Here is a 13,893-nt window from a genome sequence, read left to right as displayed (position 1 = left end):
CGTTTGCCTAGCTGTGCAATAACGCCCATGAGAATACTGTTAGTGAATCATCTTATTCATCCTTTTTTGTGTAAAAGTGCCAGTCTGCTTCCACTTCATTCAGACCTGGATGACAAATCGGGTCACAAAAGTAGCGTCTGCCAAGTTTTATAGATGCAATGAGCTCATCTGACGGAATGGGACTCTTTGTGAGGGCAGTGGCTGAAGCCAAGCTAAGTGATTTCCCAGAACTTAATCAATAGGCAATCTGACGGTACAAAACGCTACTGACCCCGAAGCCTCCAGTGACCCAGTTTGTGGCAGTTTTGTCAGAACTGTGGCTGGTGAATGGAAAGGAAGTCAATATTGTACAGAATTACTACTTTTCAAAGTTTTGCCTCTTTAATCTAACTAGATAAAAAAATAGGTACTTTTATTCAAGAGTAATGACATTTATAATGTTAGAAAAGATATATATATATATATATATATATATATATAAAAACGACAACAAAGATTCTTAAAAAAAGTATCATGGTTTCCATAAAAATGTATTAATTATTGATCATAAAACTGAATGATTCATGAGCATCAAATCAGTATATTCGAATGATTATATACAGTATATACAAATATTTTGAAATAGAAAAAGTATAGTTTATATTGCAAAAACATTTCACAATTTTATCTTAGAAAATGAGCTGTACACAAACAAAATGTACAAGTACAAAAACATGTCTATTATTATTATTATTATTATTAAGCTTGTGATACTGTTGCCTGAAACTTTTTTCATTCGCTGATTTACGTACTCATAAAATAATTTTACATCACTTCTATAATGTGCAGTGCAGTGAGACTAAGATGGGGGTGATTGGATAGTTAATTTGTCTTTTTGGTCCTTGTTTAGTCTTCTGCAGGGTTTACACACCAGATCACTCATACGTGACCATCCGGAGCCGTCTCTCATGCCGGGTCGGAGAGATCTTGGCTCTGGTGAAAGAGAAACTCCAGTACAGTGAGGACCAGCCCACCCAACCTGCCAACCTCATACTGGTGGCCGTCACCTCATCTGGGGGTAAGAGAATGCAATCTTACCAGGACCTCATTTGCACACATATGTGTGAATTATGAAGCGGCATGACGGTTAATAATGATCCCGACCTTGACTCACTGTTTGGGAACACAACATCTCTGGCTCATCTGCTTTAACATCATAATCTAATCTGTGTTTGTTCAGAGAAGGCTGTGTTCCGTCCCAGCGACGAGGCCGTTTTCACCACTCTGGGCGTCAACACCCACCTGTTCGCCTGCGAGCCCGCGGAGCTCGAGAGCTTGGTGAGAACCGTGGGCGAGGCGCTCCTGTGGAGGGGGGAGTGGTGTTCACATCGAAACCTTCAGAAATAGCAAGCACAAGGGTTCTGTATTTGTCACAGTCGTACGGGAATTCTTCCTCGTGATCGTTGTTAGTTAAACACCACAGACTCCATGTTTGAGGATGATATCTGCAATAGTGCTGAGAACTTAAATCAGTGGTTCAGAAAGCCATCAGAAATCTTGTTTTATTCAACCACAAAGCGAAAGCAGTGTTTAGTCAAACAGAGAGCTGGAGTTATTAAACTCTGTGATCGTAGTCACTGTGTGAGGAGAATGCGGTAGATGGAGGCAAATATTTAAGACTTGGGGGCACCTAATGTAAAAGTTATTGAAAAAGCCGTATTGACTGGTCTTTTGGTGATTCCGGTCCTCATCCTCTTGTCTTTGTGGGTCAGATACCGCTCCCTGAGGAGATCCACTGGTCGCCAGGAGACAGCAAACTCCATGACATGAGCGCAGAGGAGGTGGCCAATCAGCTGGTGGTGTTCGACTGGGAACTCTTCAGCTGTGTGCACGAGGTCAGGACACTACGGCCCTCAAATCATCAGTATTCAGCTCCGCTTCACCACAGACAGACACAGGCCAGCCGAAAGCTGCTGCATTGCATTGTGCACATAATATCAATGTGTTTAATGCTTGCACATCATTGTATTCGGGGGATGTCAGGAGATTTGTTCTTAAAAGACGAATTCCTTGTAGCTCTGCATTCAATATTGGTTATTAGTTCTTTTTTATGCGCATGGCTGATGCTTTTATCCAAGCAAATTGCAGGGCATTTAAGGTGCATTTTATGTGAATTTGGGAATTAAACCCATGACCTTTTTAGTTGCTAGTATCATGCTCTCAACATTTATTTACTCCTTATTAGCTGCTTTTAAACTTAAGAATCTCCAAGATTTTAAATCCACAAATAAATGTAATCCTGAGTGATTTTTTTTACATTGTAGATGATTTCATGTCTGTTTTTATGCTACAGTTTCTTTCAAAATTCCTAAAAAAAAAAGTATTGTTATTTTTACCTAAAATTAAAACTAAATTATGAATTATCTCAAAGGTACTAAAAGTATTATGCAATGGCACTCATTACATACACAAACAAAATAACGAATAAAACTAGTAAATCTAGAGATTGGGAATCGAATTAGAGTTGAAAGTGAATAAATAAATAAGAAAGAGAAGAAAAACTTCAACTTTAAAAAGCTAACAGCTAACTGAAATAAAACATGTGTAGGTACTGAGACACTGAGATTATTAAAACCAAAACTATAATAGCTATATATTAAAATATTAAATAAATAAAATAATAAATTACAAAAGCTCATAACAAAATGACTAAGACTTAAACTAAAATGTTAATTATTCAAAACGAATAGATTAATAATTATTATAATATTATGGAAAAAAACTAAAATAACACTGTTCAACAATATATCTTAATTTATCAGTATGCATATTTATTTGGTGTATCCTTTGAAGGTGGGTTACTACAAAGTCTGATCAAGACTTGTCTAGATGCATCCTCTGTAGTTTTCCATTGCAATCAAATGTGTGCTTTAGGAAACTGGCTTTTAGATAGCAAAGTCCATGTAAAAACATCAAAACTTAATGGCACATTATGCAACGTTTTCCATGTGTCTTTGTTCCTGTTTGATTTATTTATGATATTTTTGGGGGTTTGTTTGAACAGGTGGAGTTTGTGTGTTACGTGTTTCACGGGGAGCAGGCTCGCTGGCGCCCCCTCAACCTGGAGCTGATCCTGCAGCGGTGCAGTGAAGTGCAGCACTGGGTCGCCACAGAGATCCTGCAGTGCCAGTCGCTCCCAAAGAGGATACAGCTGCTGCGCAAGTTCATCAAGATTGCAGCCTTGTGAGTGTAAATGTGTTTGGGATGGGTACAAGCTGAAACCGCTTTTGAAGGTGTCAGAAATGAATTATTCAGGAGCCATCATGGCACTGAACTGCGTCGTAACTGTGAATGTGATAACATATGACCACCCACATCATCAACACCTGCTCCGTATTCTGCCTCTCGGAGCGGGTGGGTAGCCACCATAGGCGGGAGAAGTGGGGGTGCTTAGGGTACTGCAGCACCCCGTTTTTTTTTTTTTTTTTTTTTTTTTGTGGGCTACTGTTTAACTGTTGGGAATAAAAAAAAAATCAGAGTGTCTGTGTCCTCTTTTTTAGGTGATTGACCCGGGTTCGAATATGCCTTTTGGCAAACTTCACTATTTTCTATCCACTAAGCTATTTTCACTTAGTATAAATAGGCTATATAGCTCAAACCTCAATATATCACCAGGAGCTATTTTGTGCTTCCTGTGACTCTCAAAGTGACGGAACCCATTGACTTGCATTTTATGAATCACTGAGGACCACAGGTTCAGCTCCAAATCTTCTGTTCTGTTCTACTGAAGAATAAAAGTGACTAACATCCAGTGGTGGATGACGTACCTGAAAGCCACACTGCAGTAAAAGAACAGATATCTTACCAGAAAATGACTTTGGCAGAAGTTAAAATCATCCTTTAGAATATTACTTGAGTAAAGGTTTTTTTTTTAAGTTAAGGTTTTTCATCTAATGTTTATTTTACTTCAGCTTTATTTCAGCTGCCAAATGCAGAGTTTTTAAAAGGGTTAGAGAACAATTCTAAGACTGTTACGTTGTTTGTTAGGTGTGTGATGAGTGCTGTGTGTGTGTGTTTCAGGTGTAAACAGCAGCAGGATCTGCTGTCGTTCCTGGCGCTGGTTCTGGGACTGGACAACCCTGCGGTCAGCCGCCTGCGTCTGACCTGGGAAGTGAGTGCATTTGCGTGTTAATCTCTCTTCTTCACGCTCTCTTTCTCTCTCTCTCGCACACACACACAGTCTCTTAGCACCTCGTCCTACTCTCGTTCCTAAGAACCGCCGAGTGTTATTCTTGGCAGGAGGCTATTAGCAGTTGTCATGACAACAGCTCTGAATTAGCTTGTGCTGTTCCAAAGGAAATGTTTCCATGTGCACCTGTGCATTTATTGTCCGTTATGCCTTCTGATTTTTAAATAAATCATAACTCCTTAAACCTTTTTTTACCTCATGCGCTGTGTTGTTTACATGCATCCAGTTCCTAATGAAGTTTTAATTTGCATGTGCAATGTGTGATTATTGCTAATTGTGTGTGTGTTTTGGCAGGGTTTGCCAGGAAAGTTTCGGAAGCAGTTTCAGCAGTTTGAGAGCGTTGCTGTAAGTGAAGAAAAATCCCAAATGCTATTTAATATCTGAACTGTTTTTCCTAGACAGCAGTGATCATTATCTGGACTATGAAATCAGTGTTCATTTAATAACTCTATACTCCAATTGTATGTCAGCAATTGTCCCATTTGTGTCTATTTTTCTACTCACTACTTTTAGAAATGAGTACATTTATTTCTTTATCTCTTAATGAATGTTAGTTCACCCAAAATGAACATTTGCTGACCTTCATTTATTTACTGGCCTTCATTCAAAAAATACAAGACACGGGATTCCATCGCTTTGAAAGAGAACAAAATAAATCAAATATACAGGTACAGGACACACAAAATGAATCAAATGATGTTCAGTTTCCTGCACAGATGGATTCTTTTGCTCTGTAAGACCTCACTATCTCGCCAGGAGCTATTTTGTGCCTCCTCTCCCTGCTTTTTTGATTCTCAAAGTGACGGAACCCATTGACTTGAATCACTAAGGACCACAGGTTCAGCTAAAAATCCTCTCTACTCTTCTACCGAAGAATAAAAGTCACTTACATCTCGGGTAGCCTGAGGGTGAGCAAATTAACAGCAAATGTGCATTTTCGGGTGAACCATTCCTTTAATAATTGAACACAGTGTAACTGAGAACTCCATTAAGTCTCTTGATCTCTGAAAGAACAACCTCTGAGCAATAAAATTCATCACTCTGCAGGCTGATTTGACATTAATCGGCAGCATTCATAATGATGATGTTGTTTGTGCTGCTGCAGGACCCTTCGAGGAACCACAAATCCTACAGAGACCTTCTAGCGAGCCTGAGAGCCCCACTCATACCCTTCACTCCACTGCTGCTAAAGGGTGAGTCCCTCACACACACACACACACACACATGTTACAGTAGCTCCAGTGTGCTCTCAGTCTCTTCCTCCAGCTGTTGTCCATGTGTTCGTCTAAAGTCCCCTCCTGCCGTGACTGCCTCTGTGATTTGAAGTCAGTCTGAAAGGCCCCGCCTCATTAATTAACGTCCCTCTGATCCGCAGCTCCTGAACATGCTGGATTTCAGCCCCCCTGCAGCCAAACATGCACCAGGGATCAGCATGCACGCATACACATTAGCCAATCTTATTTTCTATCCTCAAACCCTAAACTTAACCTTTAACCCCAGATTTTTTGCATGCCTTTAAGACATAATGTAATCTCTTTATGGGTTTCCTTGTGGACTTTGTTCGTTATGCTTCAGGGGATATTTGGTCCCCATAATGAAAGCAAAACCTGACCCACACTTTGTTGCCTCAATTCATTAAAATCTTTATTACATGCTTAAATTGCTGCCTGAAAAGACGAAAATCTTGAATGAAGATCTTCTACTGAGTGACTTGAGGCAAATGTTGTTAACATTAACACCTACAAGTGCCGGAAATGTATTGACACTTTTTTTAAATCTCACTTACACTGCAGAGTGTAAGTATATACAGTACACTAGCATATAAATATATGGTATCTTGGTTCACCAAAGCTGCCTTGATTTGATTAAACACAGTAAAAAATTTGAAATATTTTTACATTTTAAAATGAGTATTTTCTATTTCAATGTTTTGAAAATGTAATTTAGTTCTCTGATGTCAGTGCTGAATTTTGAGCATCATTACTTTAGTCCTCAATGTGTGTGTGTGTGTGTGTGTGTGTGTGTGTGTATATATATATATGTATATTAGTATTTAAAAAAAATCTTACTGACCACAAACTTTTGAATTGTAGTGATTTTAAAAGCTTCCATGTACACACACACATACACACCTTTACCTATCTGCTCATCCTCATTTCTACACACATTCACACACACACACACACAGCTGCTGTGTTCCTGTCCCATCTGTCCTCTCTGGTGTGTGTAGTCTCTCTCTGTCTCCTTCCCTCTAGGTGCTCATGACTCAAGCCTGTCAGGATCGGTTGAACATCAAAATCTTTGCTGAGCAAAATCTTCAGTCTGACACACATTACATGACTCTGGCATGAGACACACACACATCAGAATACGAAAGACAGGCTTTAGAAATGAGGAAGAACAGGCTGAAGAATGATGAACGCAGGACTAATAACTAGAAAAGTCTGATTCATAGTAGCAAGCTGATTCATTTGCAGGAACAAAACACTCAAGTGTCCCCATAAATTAATATTTAATTAGCATTTTTTTCCTAGTGTAATATGTAGTTCAAGACATTTAGAATAGTTTTATTTATTGTTTATTGATATGCCAATTTTATTTGTGATGCAAGGATTTACTGACAATATTTGTATACAACCAGTTTTATTGCTCAGGGACTATTGCCCACAATGCAATGTGCCCGTCTCAAAACATTTGGGAATGTCTTCGAACACCTTTGATTTGTATTTGATGCTGATCTGTCACTCCTCGTAGCACGGCTTCATCTGTAGTCTGACGGTGCTGTTTAATGGATCCTGCAGGTGTAAATTGTCATGAGTCTGCTGGGGTAAAGATGTTAGAATGATGTTAGTAGTTGACCGTGTCATTTGTGTCTAGAAATATCAACTGATCTGAAAATGGGAGTCCTGCAGGAGTCGTGCATGTGTGCACATGTGAAAGAGAAGTGCATCTGGCATGGCATCAAGTGAATTAGATGATGCTGATTGTAGCCACATTTCATCATAAATTCTGAGTTTAGGAGTTAAAACGGCGACCTTCAGGAGAACTGGAGGGGTTGTTTGTTTGTGATGGCAAGGCGAAATGTGACGCGTGTTGCATTTTTAATGGCTCAGAGAAGCAGGTCAGGAGGTGAAGCATGATGCACCCCTCCTTTCTGCCTTTCTCAACATTTAGGTAACTTTATCGCCATGCCTGAGAAAAAGCATTGTACTTTTTACATTTTAAATTATATATATATATATATATATATATATATATATATATATATATATATATATATATATATATATATATATATATATATATATATATATATATATATATATATATATATATATATATAAAAATGTATATGTAGTAGTAGTAGTAGTAGTAGTAATAATAAAAATAATGGTTTATTTCCCCAGTTGAGATATAATGTTAATAAGTTGAGAAATAATATGCTAATTAATTTATGTTCGAACAGACCAATGGGAACCAGTGGAGTCCCACAATTGCCTGATGAATTGTACATTCTTTACCAGTGTTATTTAAACAATATTTACAATATTTATTTAGCTTTTATTTCTATATTTTCAGTTTTTAGTTTTAGATTGTTTTAGTAATTTTGTACAAATCTAAAATTGTATATGTTTATATAAAATTTTTATTTAAAATGTAAAAAATAAAGAAAGAAAAGAAAAAGGTTTTGCTCATTTTTAGTACTTAAATGTATTAATTTTTAGTTACTGTAGCTGTCAAAGCAAATATAAAATTCTTAGGAACTTGAGAACTTTATATTTTGTTCAATATTATCAAAGGCTTTTCCCTCTTAGCCTTAGTTATCAATAAAAACACTGCTCTATACACATACACCTTCTTAAATTCAAACTGGTCTGGGTTATTAACAAAACTCTATATAGTAGACAGACGGTGAGCTCATGCTGAACTGCAGGCCTCAAACAGTCGTGTGAAACTGTAAGCCTGCAGATAATTACTTTTATGAGCCGATACATTGGCCTCTCTCTCTCTCTCTCTCTACTCAGTCATCCTGACAGCATGTAGTGTCTCTAACTCCTCCTCTCATGTTACCTGCCTCTCTCTCTTTTTCACCAGACCTGGCCCAGGCACTGACAGATCACTCATCACGACATGATGACTGCTCACTCTCTCTCTTTCTCTTATGTTGCGTGTGCACGTCAAGCTTCAGCTCGGCCAGAGAGAAGACGCCTGGCTGAGCGAGTGATGGCATGATGACATGTCATTACATAACTGTTCCCTTTATTGTGCATTCACTCTCTCGCTCTCTCTCTCTCTCCGCAGATCTGACCTTCCTCCATGAGAGCTGTAAGACTTTCCACGGGGAGCTGGTTAATTTTGAAAAGATGGTGAGTTGGCATATATAATGGAAGTAATGATGTGCTTACATTAATGCACACACATATTTATTTAGACACTTAGATGAGGACATACCATAGACTTCTGTTATGCGTAAAAAGGCTAATTGTCATTTCTACAGGCTAGCAGTCACCTTTATCCTACCACTGAAAGGAACCTCATTTAAAACGAATATATTAATTATTCATTTTTATTTAATAATAGGGTCAATAACTTTTTTTATTAACTTTTTCAATTAAATATTGAAAATAGGAATTGGTTCTTTTTTTTTTTTTAATGATAACCAATCTATTTCCAGTTTTTTTTCATTAATGTTTCCACACTGCAGTCATAACAGCATTATAAAGTATCTGCTTCTATTGTCCTCATCTGTAAGTCACTTTAGTAAAAGGATCTGCAAAATGACTAAATGTTAATGTATTAGGACCCCCTATACCTTTTGTTGTGACAACACGCATGAATATTAATTTTAGTCCGCTGTGCATGAAAATGAATAATCAACTTTTAAGCATGTTTAATTGTTTCCCACTGTTTATAATGTCTGTGTAAAAAAAAAAAAAAATATATATATATATATATATATATATATATATATATATATGTATATCCTCTACTGTTCAAATGTTTGGGGCTAATAAGATTATTATTATTATTATTATTATTATTATATTTAAAGAAATCAATCAAAAGTCACAGTAAAGACATGTATAATGTGACTAAAAAATGCTGTTAATTTGATCTTTTTCCACACAAATATATGAACTTTTTTCAACATTGTTTTCAAAAACAGTGTTGCTGAAAATTCAGCTTTGCATCACAGGAATAAATTTTATTTTAAAATATATTACAATAGAAAACAGCTACTTTTAAATTGTCATAAGATTTCACAGTATTACTGTTTCCAGTGTTTTTTTGATCAAACTGATGCAGCTTTAGGCTTTTGTTCTTAAATCAGCTTGATGAGGGTGTAATGAATGCAGTAAAAACTGTTTTCATTGTGCATTCCTTTTCAAAACAAAATGACTAAAATAATCATAAAAAATTATTTGAGACTTTGATTAATACACCATATTCTGTACAGTTAATTAGAGGCCACAGATACATTATTTTGTAACTGCATACCATTCACTCAATGACTGTCAACCAAATCTCTCTCTCTTTTTTTTTTCTTTCTGTAGCACAAAGTGGCTGAGATGGTGCGAAGCATCAGGCGGTATAGGAGCACTCAGCTAGGTATGTGTATTCCTACACACACACACACACACACACACACACTCAGACAGACAGACATCGGCCTGTCAAATAGGATTAGTGCAAAAGTAGAGCATGTCTCCACCCGCCAACATAACAACCTACCTATATGAACACACACACACACACACACACCTGTCTGAGTGGATTAGTTCTAGGAGACTGCTGCTCCACCCTGCCACAGCCCATCTGTTTGGGACAGCACAGCCCTCGGGGCCACGAGCCACAGGGCACCGCTTCATAATACACACACACGAACACACACACGCCCTCAGCGTTTTCAAATAATCATCATGTTTAACAGCAGGATGTGTGCCGAGAAACAACATTACCCATGATGCTGTGCATAAAATTCCACCAATCAGAGAGCTGCGGCCAGCAAATCTCACCAAATGAGCTTGGTCTCCCTGTGCTCTCAAAATACTGAAATATTGGATGGTTTCTATAGAAAATCAACAGATTTCACTGAATAGTTTTTAATTCAGTTATGTCATTCACAATGCTTCATGGGACTGTAGTTCTAAGTGTAGTTCTTTTGTCTTTTTTATCAGATTTGTCAAATAAAAGTTTGCAATGCTGTGATTCACCTCGTAGCTGGGCATTAGTGTTGGTCTTGATGCTGTCATTAGGTGTTCAGAATATGGACTAGGTGTCCATATTTGTTTTCTGAAATTGCGATTAGCTGAATATCAGATTCTGTTTTGCAAGATTCCGCTGTGGAATCTTGACTCCCTAGATTCAAATCTCAACCACACAAACAAAACATGGCTTCCATGGTAACCGTGACGTTCTGTGAGGTAGAACAGCCGTGACTCTGCACACACCCACACAGCCTTTCGATCGTCTTCTGCATCATCACGCCCTGCAGAAAACATTTCCTTCCTCTCCATGCAGCTGTTTGTTTTCAGGTTGTCATGCATCATTTTGTCATTATCATGATTATCTGAAACCTGCATTTCTGCGATCATCAAGGGGTAAACACAATTTACGATTTATTATTTAAAAATTGATTTTTGGATTGACACTTCTATAACAGAAGTGAACAATAATAATAATTTAAAAAATCATGACTTTTTAGTTTCTTAAAAAAACATATTATCCTTATTAACTCAATGGACAAACTATGACAGGAGAAAGTAAGAAATCTAGTTAGAAAATGAAATATCATAACTCTTAGTATGGCAATTAGCTTTTTAGACATGAGTATTTTAAAATACAGATTTTAAGGTGTAAAAAATAAAAGTATATGATACTTTATATATAGGAGTATATAGGAGCTGTGCTTTTATACACTTTTGATGAACAGTTTTGGGACAGTAAGGTTTTTATTTATTTCTAAGGAAATTAATACTTTAATTCGACAAGGATGAATTGAATTGCTACAAAATTGTCATTTTTACATTGTTTCTAGTAGATGTTTACAGTACACGGTTACAAAAAGCTGTTTTTGTTCATCAAAGAATCCTGAAAATCCTGGAAACAAAAGAAAAAAATGATCAGCAATATTAAAAACATAATTATGGGTAATAACAAGAAATGGTTCTTTAGCACTGAATCAGCATATTAGAATTGGTAACACTGAACACAAACATAAATAATAGAAAACAACTTATAACATTAGAGTTTTTACTCTATTTTTTTACTAAAGTAATGCAGCCTTGGTGAGAATAAGAGACTTCTTTCAAGAACATAAACAAATCTTACTGCGCTCGAACTTTTAAATTAAAGTGTATTTATTACCTACCATATATTATTGGAATTATCATACCATTTATTAGCATAAGAGGTGTTTCTCTCTAGCAGCTTTGTTAATATTCCACCATATTTTAGCAGCACTAGAACTGAGTCGGCCTCTTTTTTGTTAGTGTGAATCACTAAGAAAAGAAGCCCTTTGGGCTGTTATTTTAGTCTGGTGTAGCTGCTGTGCTGTGTGTCTCCAGTTTGTGGATCAGCAGGTCTCGTGCGTCAGGCCACTTATTTTCCCGTCTGTGGCTCTGAATGAGGGCTGTAATTATCAGGGCTCATTCTTCCTCCATCTACCTGAGTGGATTGCCCTCATCTATTTCCATTAGAGGGATTGATGGCCAGCCAAGCGCACAGCACTTTTTCAGTCCAGTGTGTAGAAGTGGCCTTTTTTAGAACAATCCATTTGTCTCTATGCTCTGCAAAGAATCGAATTTAGATGCACCCCAAACCACTGTCCATCGTCCTTGTGATCACACATAAAACCACTAATATTTATGTTGAATTTTTGTCGTTCGATTGATGCTGGTGTAGCGTGACGCTCCATCCGTCGCCCACAGAACCGGATCCCATTTGCAGTGGCATTTCTATAGGGTGTCTGAAGCTCATTTGGTGACGTGTCGAGGCCAGAGGGCATCAGTTTCAATAGAGACATTGCAGCCATTGACATTTGTAAGAGCACTGCATTTCCCTGACGCCGGCTTTGAACTTTGGGGGAGCTGCTCGGATGTGAGACTTAATGACTCCGTAATTGTCTCTAATGCGCTCCTGCTGTCAAAGCGGCAAAGGAAGGAGGATGCAGATGATCTCTTATCGTTAGAAAAGAAAAATCACTGAGGACATCAACTCCGTTTCCAGTGTTGCTCCAAGACGTTCATGAGCAAACGGGTCACATTTCAGTATCTAACTGAATGATCTGGGATCTGCTGTCTACATTTAGTTTTTGTTATTCTAGGCTATTTTAGGAAATATCTGGAAAAAAGTTGCGTTAATGAAACATTACTTCATTCATTCTTCTGAGATATGAGAGAGTATTGCAAAAGTCATCTTTGTTAATCAATATCTTTGTCTGGCTTTGTTACAGAACATCCTCCACACAAGATAAATGCACACTACGGTTTAAAGTTTGGGGTCGATATGATAAAAAAAAAAAAACTTTTTGAGAGAAGACTTTCATGAGGCTGCATTTTTCAAATCATAAATACAGTAAAACAGTAATTTTCTGAATATTCTGTCTCATGCTCCTTCAGAAATCATTATAATATGCTGATTTGCTGTTCAAGAAACATTTTTTTTATTGTAATCACTGTTGAAAACTGTTGTGATGCTTCGTATTTTTGTGGAAACCTTGATGCATTTATTTTTGTCAGGTTTTTTTAATGAACAGAAATTGCTAAAGCACAGTATTTATTTGAAAGTGATCTTTTTGAACTAATGATTCTAGCAGCATAGGTTTGCAGTAGCATCTGTCTCGCTGTAACCTGAGTGACAGCTGAATCTGATGCAGAGACAGGGAGGTTTTTTTCTTGAGATCAGAGAGGACAATGTGCAGCTATTCATAGCTCCTGAAAGAGCTGTTTTCCTTCCTCCTCCTCCTCTCACTTACTCTCTTCTTGCAGTGTTTTTTAAAGTATGGCTTAGCAGCGGATGCTGTGTGTGTGTGTGTGTGTGTGTGTGTGAAGTCGGGTTAGCTGGACACGAGCGGTATCTCTACCACGCCACCATATGGTCAGTCTCAGTATCACCTCGATCAATACATCACTACATTTTTACTCCTCTGCAGTTTACAGTAGTTACAGTAGTTGGAGGATGCTGTCAATGTAATAATTATAAAGAGTTACAATTCTGTCATCTGCATCTATGACACTTCTTTACCTGAACACAACATATGTTTTGAAGACATGCAGAGTGATGTTATTTGTTAGTGTTTAATAGTTGCATTATTAATATTCATTAACACTACCAGTTGGGAATAATCAAAAATGCCTATTTTTAAAGATTTATTTTATGCTCATCCAGGCTGTTATTTATTGAACAGAAATACAGCAAAACCGGTAATATTGTAAAATAGTATTGCAATTTAAAATGGTCTTTTTTTCTTTCCTATTATAATATAAATTAAACAAATATTCCACAAGGACAAAATACATTAAAGACATCTGTAATGCTAAAAATATTAATATTTGACTCTGGACCACAAAACCAGTCATAAAAACCATAGGTATATTTGTAGCAATAGCCAACAATACATTGAATGGGTCAAAATTATCTAATATATTCTAATATACAATTAT

General features: G+C 37.1%; 1 protein-coding gene across 1 annotated transcript in view; it reads left to right on the top strand.

Annotated features, from left to right (window-relative positions):
• rapgefl1 (Rap guanine nucleotide exchange factor (GEF)-like 1) overlaps positions 1-13,893 on the top strand; it is a 34,839-nt gene that overhangs the window by 19,273 nt on the left and 1,673 nt on the right. Inside the window, exons 6-14 of the mRNA XM_026207626.1 lie at positions 890-1,057; positions 1,220-1,317; positions 1,752-1,874; positions 3,044-3,222; positions 4,060-4,150; positions 4,523-4,573; positions 5,334-5,421; positions 8,531-8,595; positions 9,784-9,838. Of these exons, the coding sequence (XP_026063411.1) occupies positions 890-1,057; positions 1,220-1,317; positions 1,752-1,874; positions 3,044-3,222; positions 4,060-4,150; positions 4,523-4,573; positions 5,334-5,421; positions 8,531-8,595; positions 9,784-9,838 (918 nt within the window). The remainder of the gene's footprint in view (positions 1-889; positions 1,058-1,219; positions 1,318-1,751; positions 1,875-3,043; positions 3,223-4,059; positions 4,151-4,522; positions 4,574-5,333; positions 5,422-8,530; positions 8,596-9,783; positions 9,839-13,893) is intronic.

Source organism: Carassius auratus, chromosome 28, assembly GCF_003368295.1.
Source record: "Carassius auratus strain Wakin chromosome 28, ASM336829v1, whole genome shotgun sequence".
Taxonomy (NCBI): Eukaryota; Metazoa; Chordata; class Actinopteri; order Cypriniformes; family Cyprinidae; genus Carassius; species Carassius auratus.
This window is presented reverse-complemented; position numbering and strand designations above follow the sequence as displayed.